The sequence below is a fragment of the Fusarium falciforme genome, chromosome 9 (genome assembly GCF_026873545.1).
Source record: "Fusarium falciforme chromosome 9, complete sequence".
In the NCBI taxonomy this organism is placed as follows: domain Eukaryota; kingdom Fungi; phylum Ascomycota; class Sordariomycetes; order Hypocreales; family Nectriaceae; genus Fusarium; species Fusarium falciforme.
In genome coordinates this window covers 2,077,751-2,093,115 of record NC_070552.1, presented here as the reverse complement: position 1 = coordinate 2,093,115, position 15,365 = coordinate 2,077,751, and the positions used below count along the sequence as shown (strand labels likewise).

At 55.2% G+C, this 15,365-nt stretch overlaps 6 protein-coding genes across 6 annotated transcripts; 4 read left to right on the top strand and 2 right to left on the bottom strand.

The window, feature by feature from the left end:
- Window positions 1-831: 831 nt before the first annotated feature.
- On the top strand, window positions 832-2,621 carry NCS54_01150900 (Hypothetical protein; the record flags this gene model as incomplete). The annotated part of the gene is made up of 2 exons (XM_053156783.1): window positions 832-2,104; window positions 2,155-2,621. 2 exons carry the CDS (start codon window positions 832-834, stop codon window positions 2,619-2,621), a joined length of 1,740 nt encoding a protein of 579 aa, XP_053012758.1.
- A 244-nt stretch (window positions 2,622-2,865) lies between these two features.
- NCS54_01150800 (Small nuclear ribonucleoprotein Sm D2) lies at window positions 2,866-3,467 on the bottom strand (the record flags this gene model as incomplete). Its single annotated transcript, XM_053156782.1, has 4 exons — window positions 3,403-3,467; window positions 3,319-3,351; window positions 2,980-3,237; window positions 2,866-2,908 (listed from the first exon to the last, which is right to left on the bottom strand). The coding sequence occupies exons 1-4, from the start codon at window positions 3,420-3,422 to the stop codon at window positions 2,866-2,868; spliced, it is 354 nt and encodes a 117-aa protein (XP_053012757.1). The 5' UTR covers window positions 3,423-3,467.
- A 309-nt stretch (window positions 3,468-3,776) lies between these two features.
- NCS54_01150700 (ECH-2 domain-containing protein) lies at window positions 3,777-5,357 on the top strand (the record flags this gene model as incomplete). The annotated part of the gene is made up of 2 exons (XM_053156781.1): window positions 3,777-3,908; window positions 3,969-5,357. 2 exons carry the CDS (start codon window positions 3,777-3,779, stop codon window positions 5,355-5,357), a joined length of 1,521 nt encoding a protein of 506 aa, XP_053012756.1.
- A 1,760-nt stretch (window positions 5,358-7,117) lies between these two features.
- Window positions 7,118-10,997, top strand: NCS54_01150600 (Hypothetical protein; the record flags this gene model as incomplete). The annotated part of the gene is made up of 2 exons (XM_053156780.1): window positions 7,118-7,232; window positions 7,291-10,997. 2 exons carry the CDS (start codon window positions 7,118-7,120, stop codon window positions 10,995-10,997), a joined length of 3,822 nt encoding a protein of 1,273 aa, XP_053012755.1.
- A 572-nt stretch (window positions 10,998-11,569) lies between these two features.
- Window positions 11,570-13,643, top strand: NCS54_01150500 (DNA polymerase alpha subunit B; the record flags this gene model as incomplete). The annotated part of the gene is made up of 3 exons (XM_053156779.1): window positions 11,570-12,039; window positions 12,092-13,421; window positions 13,473-13,643. The coding sequence occupies 3 exons, from the start codon at window positions 11,570-11,572 to the stop codon at window positions 13,641-13,643; spliced, it is 1,971 nt and encodes a 656-aa protein (XP_053012754.1).
- Window positions 13,644-13,767: 124 nt separating this feature from the next.
- On the bottom strand, window positions 13,768-15,156 carry NCS54_01150400 (MFAP1 domain-containing protein; the record flags this gene model as incomplete). Its single annotated transcript, XM_053156778.1, has 1 exon — window positions 13,768-15,156. One exon carries the CDS (start codon window positions 15,154-15,156, stop codon window positions 13,768-13,770), a length of 1,389 nt encoding a protein of 462 aa, XP_053012753.1.
- Window positions 15,157-15,365: the final 209 nt, after the last annotated feature.

Genomic DNA, 15,365 nt, shown 5'->3' with positions numbered 1-15,365 from the left:
TTTTGTTAAAGAATGGACAGTCGGGACTAATAGCCACATCCCGAGTTACAAACCTCAAATCGACCACGGAGGCATCGGCAAGATGTCACATAACTCAAAGCAACGTTAAACCAGGTTGTTATGTAATATCAAGGCAAGTTCAGTTCTTTCAAATACGTCTGTTCAGTTCCTCGGTGCCGCATATGTCAACACAAGTAGCTAGAGGTACTTGTGCATGACAGATGTCAGCGTTGCTCACTTACACCATGTTGGTCAACGGATCCATTCCTACATGGTGTGCCCAACAGGAGATGAGTGTGTTGACAGACAGCGCTACGAGAATTGCTACAATCCTTCAAAGGTCGACGAGAATCAACTCTTATTCTACTCATCTCTCATTCCTTCAGTTTACACACCAAGCCCAGTCTGCCAACTCGAGCTGAGCCAAATGCCAAGCATCCACTAGTCATCCCCATCGGCAGCAATCAACTCCAACAACCGAGCTATTGTCCTCGGCAACATCCTTCCCCTCACAAGGTCTTCCCGGATAATGATTTCGGCGAGACAAGCTGAGGCCCTGCAACCTTCCGCTCTCATTGCCGTCCTGCAGAGGCTTGACCCAACCCCCACCAAAAACCCCGCGATTCGGAGCCAATCCCCCGCCTTCACCTGTCAATGGATGACCACCAGCTGATTTGGGACGTCACTTGGTACCTTTGACGGCACGACGTAGCTCACCTGATTCCTCGTGATTGTCTCTCTATATTCGCTCTCTCTCTCTCTGCTTGCATGCGGTGACTTCATCAAGTCGTTGACCTAGAAACCTTAAAATAATTGTTCAACCTATCAATCATGTCGTCTAAACACTTCATCAACGATCCAACCCACCTGGTCTCGTCTGCTCTCCACAGCCTGACTCTCACCAACCCCTCCGTTGCTCTAGACTCAGACCACAAGATCATCTACCGCCGACCTGACTCAAATGCTTCTTCTCAAGTGTCCATCATCTCCGGCGGAGGCTCCGGCCATGAGCCTTCATTTGCCGGTATGGTCGGCCAGGGCATGCTCTCTGCAGCCGTTGCAGGTACCATCTTTGCCAGCCCTTCAGCCGAGCAGATCCGCACCGCCATCACTTCTCGCGTCGACACATCAAAGGGTGTGCTGGTCACTGTGATGAACTATACTGGTGATGTGCTCAACTTTGGAATGGGAGTCGAAAAGGCCAAGGCCGCCGGTCTCGCTGTCGAGATGGTCGTTGTGGGCGATGATGTTGGTGTTGGCCGTGCAAAGGCTGGCAAGGTAGGAAGGCGTGGTATCGCCGGCACCGTCCTTGTCCACAAGATCTCTGGTGCACTGGCAGCTCTGGGAAAGCCGCTTGATGAGGTTGCCAAGTATGCCCGGCTGACTGCATCCAACCTTGTTAGTGTGGGTGCCAGTTTGGAGCATGTTCACGTCCCTGGCCGCAAGGTCGACAGCGAAGGCAGCCTGGAAGCGGGAGAAGTTGAGCTGGGAATGGGTATTCATAATGAGCCAGGCTCGGGACGAGAAAAGGCTGACCTTCCCGACCTTGTGAGCAAGATGCTCAAGCAACTACTCGACACGAGCGACAAGGACCGAGCATTTGTCAATGTCAACTCGAAAGAGGTGGTCCTCATGATAAACAACCTCGGTGGTGTGAGCGTTCTTGAGCTGGGTGGCATCACGGCCGAAGTTGTGAGCCAGCTCGAGTCAAAGCACAATATCTGTCCCGCCAGAGTCCTGAGCGGCACCTACATGACCAGTCTCAACGGTCTTGGTTTCAGCATCACCCTTCTCAACGTTGTCTCTCCCGACTTTGATGCGCCAAGCATGATCGAGCTACTCGACGCACCGAGTGAAGTCGTTGGATGGTCTGCACCTATTCAGTCTCGCACATGGGAAGCCAAGAACTCAGCCACAAGAACAGGCAACGACGGTGCAAGCCAGGATGCTCAGCCCAGCGATCTCAAGATAGACGCCAGCTCTGCGCAGGCAGCGTTGAAGAGGGCGTTGGAAAAGGTGATTGCCGCTGAACCAGAGGTTACTCGATATGACACTGTCGTCGGTGATGGAGACTGTGGAATCGGTCTGAAGAGGGGAGCCGAAGGTGAGTCTGACATCTCGGAGCGTGACTAACACTTGCTGACGTGGTCACAGCAATCCTCAAGCATCTCGAGGAGCGTCCCTTCACCGGAGACATAGTGGTGGACCTCTCCTCCATAGTCACCGTGGTGGAGAATACCATGGACGGAACGTCTGGTGCTCTCTACGCCATCTTTCTCAATGCTCTAGTCAATGCCCTCCGCGGTCTGGCACCTGGCAGCGCGACTCCCGAGGTCTGGGCCAAGGCCCTCAAGCAGAGCAGTGATGCTCTAGGCAGGTACACACCAGCTCGCCCAGGCGACCGCACCTTGGTTGACTCCCTACACCCCTTCGTTGAGGTGCTGGGCCAAACAGGCGATGTGAAGCAGGCAGCCGAGGCGGCGAGGAAGGGAGCTGATGAGACCAAGGGTATGCAAGCCAGTCTCGGACGGACCGTCTATATCGGAGGTAGCGGATACCAGGAGGTTCCTGACCCTGGTGCCTGGGGCCTGGCCAGCTTCTTCCTTGGCTTGAGCGAATGACTGGGCTATGTCTGACCAAGGTGAAAAAAATAGAATTGAAGTGCTTCAGAAGTATCAAGATGCAAGACGTGCGAAGCATGGCGTAAAAACTGCAAGGTTAATCAGAAGAACGGGAGAGTGCGTACGCGTAAATCACTTGTTTTCAACGCCTATGGAGTCCCTGTGAGCCTTGCCCGAAGACATACAAAACATCCCATTCTCAAAGTGAATCCTCAGCCCCCAAACATCGTGCCGGAAAGGAAAATTAGCTTAGAAGCACCAAGATAACACTATCGCCTCGCAGGAACCTGTGGACACGTTAGCATTTGCCCTGAAAAATCGTCACCGCCAGGGGTGAAGGCCATCTGAGTTGACACACATCTTGCTGATGAACCGATCCTTGTTCACTGGTCGACCCTTCTTTCCGTTTGCTAACCGGGGCGTCTCTGTCCACATCTCCTTCACGTTCTCGAGAACCATGTTGCAGTGTCGGTCAAAGGCCTTGACACGCGCCAGGAGCTTGCGGTTGTTGCGGATCGAGATGAGCACCTGGACGTGCGAGCGCACGGCGGTCTGGAGGATGGAGAGGGGGCCGGCGGAGAACTCGTGCTCCTCGAGCTGAGCAATCTCGTACTCTCTGTGAGGGGTCATACGTTAGCAATTGTCGTCTCGTCGCGGGGCTGGGCAGCGAGTGTCGAGGATGGGCCGTAGCACATACGTGAGTTCTGAGCGCGGCTTGGTGAGAAGCTCCCTATCATCTTGTTAGCCATTGATCCATCGAGCTAGAACCGACGCGACGCACTGAATCTTGGGGTCCGACATCTTGAAGGCTGTCCGTATGGATGATTGTCGGTGATGTTGAATGCGGCGCGCAAGGCTGAAGCCCACAGAGCTCAAAAAGTCGATGATTGGGGCGGAGCGCACCTGATTGGTCGCAACAGTGGAGCTCCCCTCCGGCATCTCACTGGTCAGGTGACAGCAGTTCCTTGACTGGGCGGCCAAGCCTCCACTGCAGAAAGCGGAAAGACGCTGCTACCCTCGGACTCAATTTTGGGGTTCTGATGCGGAGGTTGAAAAGCATTGCCGCGGACCGAGGACACTACCACAGCCTCTAATACCCCCTCCTCCTCTCGATGCACATGTCGATCGCATGTGCGCATCGCTAATATCTTTGTGATGTCCTTCCGAACTTTTGCTGTCCGAGCTGGTGCGGCTGTCAATGCTGCAAGCTATCGAAGCTCAACAAGAAGTGGTTTCAACATGGTTCAGCAAGCAAAGGTCTTGAGCTCCTCTCTCGGGGCTCGACAGGTGAGATACAGGCTTCAATGACGTTGCCGGAGGTTCAGTTTTCTAATTGGATTGGTGCAGCTGTCTACCGAGGCGACCTCGATCAAGGAGCTGCGCGACGATGAACCCAACGATGTCGTTTTCGAGAGCAAGTATGGTCTGCGCACCGTCATGCTCAACCGACCCAAGAAGCTCAACTCTCTCAATGCTTCCATGATCCGCAAGATTGTTCCCAGGCTGGTGGAGTGGGAAAAGTCCGACCTGGCCAACGTTGTCGTCATGAAGGGTGCTGGTGAAAAGTCTCTGTGCGCTGGAGGTGATGTCGCTGCCCTCGCCCACTTGAACCAGCAAGAGGACGGATGGAAGAAGTCGGCCGAGTACTTTGCCCTCGAATACAAGCTCGACCACTACATTGCGACATATCAGAAGCCCTACATTGCCTTCATGGACGGTATCACCATGGGTGGTGGTGTTGGTCTTAGCGCCCATGCTCCATTCCGGATTGCGACCGAGAAGACTGTCTTTGCCATGCCCGAGACTACCATCGGCTTCTTCCCCGATGTTGGCGCTTCCTTCTTCCTCCCCCGAATGAACGGATCTGTCGGAACCTACCTGGCGCTGACCAGTGACCGACTCACTGGTCCCAATGTCTTCTACTCGGGCATTGCCACCCACTACCTCCACTCCACCAGCCTGCCCGACCTGGAGGCTCGCCTGGCTGAGCTCCGGTTCCGAGACAGCGACGACCTGCCCGCACGACTGGCCCTCATCAACGAGACCCTGGAAGAGTTCTGCACCGGCCTCCCCTATGATCAGCCCATGGCCCTGAGCGGCGAGATTCGTCGGGCCATTGACAGGTGCTTCAACAAGAACACCATCAGCGACATCATTGCTGCCTTGGAGTCCGAGCGGGGTGCGACTGAAGAGTGGGCGCAGAAGCAGATCAAGACTCTGCACAAGCGGTCACCCACCGCCGTGCATGTGGCCCTCCGCCAGATGCGCGTCGGTGGCGAGTGGGATATCGCCGAGACCTTCAAGAAGGAGCACCAGATCTCGACCAAGTTCATGCAGCACCCTGACTTCACCGAGGGTGTGACGGCTCTGCTCATCCGTAAGGAGACACCCAAGTGGCAGCCCGAGTCCCTGGAGGATATTGCTACCAAGGACAACGTGACCAAGCCATTCTTTGAGTTTGACCCGAAGAGCGACATCGAGCTGTTCACCGATCGGACATACTCGGAATACCCTCACCAGAGTCTCGGAGTTCCCACCGAAAAGGAGATTCGCAAGGCTCTCTCTGACGGCAGCTACACCCAGGAGGAGCTGGCCAACATCATCATCGCATCTCGCCGGGGTCGCCAGGGTATCTCGGAGGTGGTCAAGGAGATCATCGCCCGCAAGACCGATGTGGACGCCCGCGGCAAGGCCAGGTGGTTGGCAGATGAGTCCACGCCTGGAAGCAAATTGTAAGAATATTGGATAATTTGTAAAAATAGAAGTCACTACCCGACGATCCTGGCGTAGTGCGTGTGTCGATAGATGAAATGTGATGACTTTCTGATGATGGTGCATTCAATTCGTTAATGAACGTGAAACTCATTAATGGGGCTGATGAAGCATCATGGGTATTGTCGTGAATGGCGAAAATGGAATGGGGGGAATAGTGGCGAATGAGATGAGGGGTGTGGGGTTGCGATAAACCACCAAGATTCCGTTTGATGAGAGATCAAACGATGGTCGAAAAGCCTCATCTAAATAAGCCGACTACAGGGGGGTAACAAACATGGAGGGGCCTATCAGCGCGTAATGGAGGGTTGGACGGGCGGCGGTGCATAGGCCAAAACAAAACACCAAGCCCTCCCAGCCAAACAGGCGGAGTTAAGAGATGATAAGCACGGCTACCAGCAGGAGGTAAGGAACAAGACGTTGAGAGAGTGGAGATAAAGTCGAGGGGAAACCTCATCGACTCATCATCTTCCCACATGGCGTCTGTAGGCATCCGGGAGATGGGGGTGCGAAGGGGAGATGGCCTCGGGCAACAGACGAGAATATAAAAGGGACAAGGCCCCGCCCCGGAGAGGCCTTGAGAAGAAAGACTAGACATCTTCGCCTTCCTTGCCCCCTCTCAGGTCTGCCATTTTCCCTCTCATCTCTGGTCCAGTTTTCCGTCATCGAAAGGGAGCCGCCAGCTGCTGGGTTGGCCAAAGCGAAAGGACCTGCGAAAAAGGTGCGGTAAGGGAGTTGAACAAGATACGTACCTCTCAAGCTCTCGCGCAAGCTGCAGCAGCTCGACGAAGACAAAGCTGCGGGAACCAAGCCACGAAACCCGACGTCAAAACGATAGCGAACTCGAAGCACGTGAGAAAGCAGCTTCCGGTGCCTGGCCAGTGAGCTGACTACGCATCCGAAGGAAGCGAACTAAACAAAGAAGGTTTCCAGAGCTTGACAGCTTCGGAGCCAAGGACCTCAAACTCAAGGCGGGGCCGAGACTGTCTCTCCGGCGCCGTGCCTCTCGGGAATAGTGGGTCACATCCTCCGGTCCCCGGTCCCACCTTCCCTTGTCGGCGCGTCTCGCTCAGGTGGGTGCGCGCTAACTCACGTCACTGGCGCTGCAACCACTAAATCAGAACCCACAGGGGTCTCTCAACCACTCGAGTGACACGGCCGCCCTCCAACTTGAGCATCCAATCCACTGCCTGCCAAGGTCAGGGCCAACAACTACAACACCCGCCGACGCCTCTACAACCTGCATCACAACGCGACATCATCACCTTCCTTCCTTTGCGTGTCCGCGTTGTTGATTGATGATTGACCTCTGGTTTGATACTTAATCTCTTCCTTGTCCATCTTCCCCCTCTCAATTTCTTTCTCCTCTTTTTTTCCCCTCCTTCTCGTTGTCCAGCCAGCGTGCACGTCTCCCCTCAGATCTGCAGCTTAAAGAGGTTCCACCCTCACGACGCGACTTTTGGTGGACGAGGCGCGTCACGAGAATGACGCCCGCCTCCCGAATTTGATATCACATCCCGGCCAACGAGCTCAAACATTAAACCTCGCCTCGCTCTAGCTCCACATATCCACCCTTCTCCCCGTCAACCCTTTTCGTCTCAATCACTCGCACAACCTTCCCGTCGACGAGATCTCGAGGATTCTGAACCGTCACTTCGCCTCGAGTGATTGAGACACCGCGTCGGCTTATCTCTGACCTTTTCCCCTCCTGGGGACTGACCGCCATGGCGTCACCCATGCCTTTTGCCCCCCCAGGCGATTGGAACCCCAACAACGGTCAGACGATGCAGCGAAATAACGAAGTCGATGAGTCGGGTGTCCAAGTGAGGCCCATGGGCCGTATGCCTCCCGATGATGACCTTATCTTGCTGCATACATGGCTAACACTGCCCTACAGTCAAGGTTCATTACACCTTCGACAAGGAGGCCAAGGTTAACTGCCTGGCCCGGTCATCCCAGACTCTCCACGTACAGACGGTTCCCCTCGACGACAAGAATTCGATTGGCATCGTCGACTTGCGCGCGTGCCTGCTGGCGGTCACAGAGTGCAGCCCCGAGCTTGCCAGCCAAGGCAACGAGACCAACACCGATTTTACCGTCTACTCTCTCGACTACTCGGAACCAGACACACCACTTGTGGGGCAGGGCATGCTATCATGGGCATTGGATACGATGCGTGGTGATTGGGCCACCCAACCACCCAAGATGGTCACAGGGCGTGTCACCAAGAACCTCCTCGCCGTCTTTGGGGGAGGCAATCCCGAGATCCTAGAGGTCAAGTTGAGATTTACCGTCTGCCCCAGGGTTCAAAAGCCTGAGCCCACCCAGGACATGCAGCTTGCGCGGCCTACAGAGGCCCTCATGACACCCGCAGGCGCTGCTGAATGGAACTCGTTCATTCAATCCAACCCTCAGATTGGTCACTCAGCACATGTCTCTCGAGTGGCATCACCTGCCCTCTCCCAAGGACCTCCAGCCCCCGAAGTCCAGCGGGTAGCCCCAACACCTGTCGACCCGGCAACAGCCCCAAACCAACCCACGTCAAGACCATCTAGTAGAAGTTCACGCAAGAGGGCGCCGACAGGGCGTCCCCGTGGCCGACCACGGAAAAAGCCAGCTGAAGGAAACACTTCAGGATACGAGGACGGGACCGAGGGCGAGGATAGCGGCCCCGCCAAGAAGAAGACCAAGACGACAACGAACGCGACCAAGGAGACAAACCAGACAAACCAGACCAAGGAGGTCAAGACAACAAAGCCGGTCAAGACAACCAAAGTTGAAAAGGCAACACCAAATCCATTCACCTCTGGACCCGATTCTCTACGTGTTACTGCCAGTACTGCCAGTTCGCTCCGAAACTTCCGCCCTGTTGGCCCAAGCAATGAAGCCGTGTCCGGCAACCATCTACAGGAAGTCCCTCGAGCTCCCACACCCGTGCCTGAGGGCGGTCCATTAAATATGCCTCGGGGTGGCCCAAAAGGGCCCAAGCCTCGGCGGGAGTCATCCATGCGACAAGAGCTGACGGCCAACCTGAGCAATCAAATTCTCCCGAGGCCTGCCCGCGCCCTATCTCCAAGCCAGGAGGACGGCCGCTCCCCTGAGTCAGCGATCGAAACGCCAGCCTACTCGGAAGATAGCCCGCAAGATATCCGCTCGTCTCCTCCAGTTCCTCGAAACGCATCATTCATGCAATCCAGCCCCCCCATGTCAAGTCCTATTCTCCCTCCGATGCCCGGACCCGTGCCAGATTCAACTTTTACGGACGACATCGATGATCTATTTGATGAGCCCATTCTCCAGCCGGTCAAGGAGAGTCGGATTCAAGGACGACCCCAAGTCCCACGAGTGATAGAAAGTGTAGACCGCACAGGCATCCCAACTCAGGTCTTCAGGATAGACGGCCCAGATGGCCAGGATCTCGTCCATATCCAGAACTACAACACGCCCCATCCCACCTCGGGCCCCGTTGGGCCTCCTCATCTGGAACCTTCCCTGCCCCTACCTATGCCCCGAAAGAACCATGTTCAACCTCAAACAGCCCCAAATCCTCCCCAAGCGCGACCTCAGCGCCGCTCACCACCAACTCCACCTCCCACCACAGACGCCCCTGAGAAGATGGCAAGCCCAGTTCCTATTCGAGCTCCTTGTGCAGCAGAAGTTCCTCAACCTCAGGTTGAGCCTCAAACCCAGCCCTGCGATGGGTTGGATGAGCCCCTCCTTCAATTAGTGCGAGCGACCTCAGGTCTTGAGCCCATGCCTTCAACTGAGACTAATCAGATTCCTCAAGGAACTCTACCTCCTCGAAAACCAGTCTCTAACCCAGTCAAGTCCCAACCTCGCGCGTCTCGACAGCTGAACCGATCGCAATCCGCCGGCATCTTGCCATTGCCCTCAGTTGCTGCTAGTGAGCCCGTCAGACCGTCAACGCTCTCCGAGTCTCATCTTGCCGAGCCCATTAGAGCATCGACCGAGATTCCAACATGTCTTCGTCGATCCAACTCTATGGCTCTGCATCTACCAGTTCCTGCCAGCGACCCTATTGGCCCAGTCGAATCTCTCGAGCATTTGGCCCTGCCTCCACTCCCTGGGGCATCTTTCCCACAAAGCGATGCTCTCGCTGCGATACCATCATCACCGCCCTACAAGTACAAGAAGAACATGGTGAAGAAACACGCGATCAAGCAGAAGCTGGAAATGGCGATTCTGAATGGAGAGATGCCTCCTTTCTGTGCCAACTGCGGCGCCATCGAGACACCAACTTGGCGCAAGATCTGGGTTCAGGAACACGAGGGAGTTCCCCAGTATGTCGAATACACGGACAAGCCTGGACAGATCACAGCGATTGAGATTACCAAACGAGACGAGCAAAACGTTCCTTTGGCATACCGACTCGTCAAGAAGTCCCTGGGCCTGAATGATGTTCGAGATGCCTGGACAGAACAGCTTCTCTGCAACCCCTGTGGTATCTGGATAGGCAAATACCGAATCCACCGTCCTCAAGATAAATGGGACAACGCTTTTGGACCCTTGGGCCAAGGCCGACGAAAGCGTGGCTCTAGCACCAACCCCAACTCCAACTCCAACACCTCCCGGGCCAAGAGGTCTCGCACAAAGAGTATTTCTCATCCCAACCCGACTTCTGAGGCCTATCCTGTTACAGATTCTGTCGGCCCTGTCGAACCATCTTCGCCCAAGCAGTCTGGCTCTATTCTTCCCACCAAGAAACAGAGAGGTGATGTGCTAATGGGCAACAATCTCACTCTCCCTACCCTCGATGGGCTGCCAAACCACGACAGGAACCGATCGAACCCGGGGTCAACCCATTCCAGAAGTTCCCGAGGACTTGGGACAGCCAACAGCCCCATCGAAATGGACATCGATGAGGACCTCGGCAATACCCGGCGTTTGCTGTTCTCCTCTCCACAGAAGGATCCGACCCTGAAGACTCTTGGAGAGATCAACGCCAACGTTGTCAAGGTGACAGAGTCTCGTCAAGACAAGGAACTGGCTGTGGAAAAGGAGAATGTGGCCGCGGAGGCTCGTGGCGAGAAACAGAGTGAACAAGATGCCCTGGAGGCCTTGTTCCACAGCCCGGCTCGGCCGTCTACCCCTCCGCCCAAGTCCAAAGCTGAGGCGCAAACCACTCCTTTCAAGACTCCTACACGTCCTACACCAAACCACCGACCCATTACCCGCAGCGTCTCACGATCTATTAGATCTGTGAGGGGGATGATGTCTCCGAGCCAGCAGGCACTACTTCAGAAGACACCTACTAAGACTCCTCGTTCCGCGGGCCTTAGGCGGAGCCCGCGGCTGAACGTTGAGAACCTCTTTGATACACCCACGTGCCGTACCATCACGCAGTTGCTCTCGGAGCCATCTTTCGACTTGGATAACAGCCAATTCGACTTCTCCAGCCTGCCGAACATGGAAGTAACCCAGAACATGATAGTAGAGTTTGGCAACTTCCTCAGCACTGATGGTATCATGCCCAGCTCCCCTCCCAGAGATGGTGCCCTGGCTTTTGGCTACAACGGCTCTGATGATGTGGGCGCCGAATGGGGCATGGAGCAAAGAGTTACTGTCAAGGAGGCTAAGGAGTAGCCTATTATGGTTTTATGAAAGGAGTTTTGCGTCATGATAGAGCTTTGTTGGACAACAGGTACATGGAGGGCATCAACAGCACAGAATTGAGTGTTTAAAGACACAAGGACATGATAGTAACTACATACATAGATGGCGCTGGATGGACTCGTTTATGGTCAAGGCAACGGCGTTTGCCTGTGGAAATGATACCTCTATAGTAGCTTAGTACCTTGGCCTTTCAAAGGCATAATTGATGATTTGTATGAAATATTATTACCTTTTGCACACATGTCCATTGCTCGAAGTGATACTCTATACCTCTATTGTCTGGTATATGTCAACACCTATTGAAGTGCACAGCTAGTACCGTGTCCACACTGTATGCGAGGACTGTATTTGGTCCCCACTCACTTAACGCGGTTGGATTCTGAGACGCGTCGACTCGCGTCCAAATTAAGCCCCTCCAACCACCATCACCATAACGACCGACTTTCTTCTCAACTCTCAAAGACACACTCGAATTCGTGCCAAGAGCGGAAAGCAGTCAATCATTGTTCCCTGTCGCCTCCGTTGCTCTCCCGTCGCCCACCATGGCCGACGCAGACCTCCAAGACCGCTTCTCCCCCAACAAGCCGCTTGAGCCCGATGTTCTCAGCGAGCTCCAGTCCATCATGCGTCTCCACAGCCTCTCCCCCGAGGATCTCTTCTTCAAGTGGGAGTCGTACTGCATCAAGCTCGATACCGACGCCCAGATCGTGACACTCGAGGGGCTACGCAATCTCAAGCAGAGCATCCAGGATGAGCTCGAAAAGACACAACGACAGGTGCACGTCAAGACGGAGAGGAAGGTTACCGCTACACCAAGGGGTGGTGCAAAGGGTGGTGATGTGTTTGGGATGTTGGATGGATTGGTGCCGAGTACGCCAGGATCGGGGGGCAAGTTGAGCAGGACGCTTGCGACTGGGAGTGCGTTTAAGAGAAAGATGGAGACCCCCAAGGGGTTGACGAGCTCGCCAGCCACGGGGATGAGCGAGCAGCTGAAGTCTATGAATGGACTCCCGTATGTTTTTCTCTCTGGCATTTTTTCTACGCTCATTGCTAACATTCAGAAGACCTACGTCTTTCAACGATCGAGCGAACCCCGGAGAAGTTGTCGAGATCCTCAACGACCGCCTCGCCGCAGCCGAACCACCAATTGCGCCCTTCTCCGAGCCGCGCGTAAAGCTCACTGCCGGCTCCGACCAGAAGAAGCTCGGATATAAGCCATTGGTGATGAAGATTTCAGAAACGAGCGAGATTCTCGACGACCGGATCGACAACTTCATGGCGCTTATTCAAGAACACCACGGCCTCGATGAGGCAGCCTTTGGCAGCGCTGCAGCCCAGAGCACCACCGAAGTTGTTGCTGTTGGCCGAATTGCGTCAGATTCGACAGAGGGGAAACTCAATGCCGCGTCGCTGGTGTTTGAAATGTCAAGACGAGCTGGAATGGGTCTCAGAGTGCCCCTAAAGATGGACCACGTCCGCAGTTGGTGCTTCTTCCCTGGCCAGATTGTGGCTCTTCGAGGCACCAATGCCTCTGGGACTGAATTCGTCGTCAAGGAGATTCTCGATATCCCTCTACTCCCCAACGCTGCCTCTCTACCCTCCGCACTTGAGGGCCATCGCGAACGGCTCCGTGGTGGCCCCGATGCCATGGAAGAGGATGCAGAACCTACGCCCCTAAACGTCTTGTTCGCGTCTGGCCCATACACGGCAGATGATAACCTCGACTTTGAGCCTCTTCACGCTTTGTGCACTCAAGCGGCTGACACTTATGCCGATGCGCTCGTCCTCACTGGCCCATTCCTCGATGTCGACCACCCCCTTATCGCGACGGGTGACTTTGACCTCCCTGAAGAGGCCAACTTTGACCCTGATACTGCTACCATGATGACCGTCTTCAAGTACCTCGTCTCGCCTGCTTTCAACCGCCTCGTCTCCTCAAACCCTGCAATCACCATCATTCTCGTTCCCTCTGTACGAGATGTGCTAGCAAAGCACGTCTCGTGGCCACAAGACTCAATTCCTAAGAAAGAACTCGGCCTGCCCAAGGCAGTTCGTATCGTCACGAACCCCATGACGCTGTCAATAAACGAGCTTGTGCTTGGTGTCTCATCACAAGATATCCTCTCCCAGCTACACTCTGAGGAGGTGGTCTCTCGTGGCGGTCCCCAACCGGGCGATGACTTGATGGGACGCCTTTGTCGCTACTTGGTTGAGCAGCGGCATTACTTCCCCCTATTCCCGCCTACAGATCGCTCTAGGCTTCCCAAGACAGGCACGGAGGAGGGTATTGCCACTGGCGCAGTGTTGGATGTGAGCTATCTCGAGTTGGGCGAGATGGTCAATGTGCGACCAGATGTCATGATGGTTCCTAGCTTGCTACCTCCTTTCGCAAAGGTACATTCTTTACCCCCTTCTCGAGCCAACGTTATGCTAACTAGTGTCTAGGTCGTTGAAAGTGTCCTTCTCATCAACCCAGGTTACCTCTCCAAGCGTCGAGGCGCTGGTACATACGCACGCATGACGCTTCATCCTCCCACAGTGCCCGATGGTGGCAGCGAAGAGATGACGGGCCATCAAATATTCAACCGAGCTCGCGTTGAGATTGTGAGGATATAGAGATAGAAGTCACATCTGACTGTATTTAATGTAATGAGCCACGTAAAAAGACGGGGGATCATGGATGGAACGATCAATGGCCGTGTTGGGTATTATTAATGTTATATCAAGACCAGGCCAAGGCTTACCTGGCATCCACTCTGCGTCTCTTGTCACTCTCGTACCGGCCGTCGTCGCGCGATGTACTGCGCTTCCGGCGACTGCGATGTTCGTCCCTATCACGGCGCGGTGACCGTGATCGCGATCGTGACCTCCTTCGACTATCGTCTCTTGAACGATATGAGTCCCTATCTCTTCGATCCCGATACCCATCATCTCTGTCTCGTCGATCACCCTTCCTCTGATCGTTGCGCGAGCCGAGGGGGATGGCATTTGCGCCTCCTGCGCTCCGCTCGTCGGGTCGGAAACGATCATCATCTGGGCGGAATCGTTCATCCTCGTCAAACTTGCCCCCTCCTCCTCTCCTCCGACCACCATCAATATCGCCCCAGCGACCTGTATCCTCGGTGCGCATGTCCTTGTACTTGGTACCGCCCTTGCGACCCAGCTTGGCCATGTCGCGACGCTGCAGATACTCTGGCAGCGCCTCGCGGTTCCGCACATCGTCCTGAATCCGACTGCCCATGATGTCTCGCTTATCCAGGCCAGCAGCCTTCATCTCGTCTTGGAAGAAGGCGCCCTTGTGGAAGTACCGCTGCATGTACGACATCTTACCCTTGCCCTCCTTCTCTTCTTGCTGCTTAGCCAAGAACGCCTCGTCCTCAGCCTGCCGCTCTTCCTCAGTCAGGTTGCGCCGTCGCTCCACCTCTGCAAGCTCCTTCTCGCGCTCCTCGATAGCAGCGCGCGCGCGCTTGAGGCGCTTGAGCTCACGGACGCGCCAGGCAGCCTCCTCAGCCTCAGGGTCCAGCCCGTCGGTCGTGTCCACGTCTGAATCCTCATTCTCGTCATCATCCCAGTGCTTCTTGCCCGCTGCGCGCGCAGCAAGGTCCTTTTTAATCTGCTCCTCGACGAGCTCATCGGCGGCCTTCTTGCGAGCTTCCTCTTCTGCCTGGCGAGCTTCTTCCTCTTGTTGGGCGGGGTCTTTTACGTTTCCTCGCTGGCTCTTGGGGATGAACTTTGGTCGGATCATTAACCGTCGCGGGGCTTCGTCTTCGCTGCTCTCCTCCTCGGATTCACTCTCCTCTTCATCATCGTCGTCCTCTTCTTCCTCGCTCTCTTCCTCCTCTTCCGTCACGAAGCCTTCCTCAGCGGCCAATCGCTCAGCCTTTTCCTTGGCGAGTCGCCGTTCTTCAGCAGCTTCTGCCTCCTTCCTGCGCGCGTTCAGGTCGACTTTTCCAAGGTTGCTCGAGATCTTTCCGGCGCTGGTCGCTTTTGGTGGCGGAGGGAGCGCGGGCTCGGCGGGCGCCTCAGATTCGCTAGCATCGGAGTCGGAGTCGGATTCCACGCCCGTAGGCTTACCGGCGCGATAACGCGCCGGCTTGACGGGGTTCGCTGTCATGCGCTTGGGCGGCATTGTGATGGGAGGTTGGAGGATGGAGAGGTCGAGGTTGTGACGTTGGAGGCTGGTCAAGGTGTAGAAAATTGGGTGGAGCCTGGACGATAAGGTTATCGGATAGGCTACCCTAGACACTGAATATATGAGAACAGGACCGTGTTTTTAACAGTTCAACAGCCTTCATACTTTAACTTTCATGTTTCTAGTCATTCCCATTTGTTACCCAA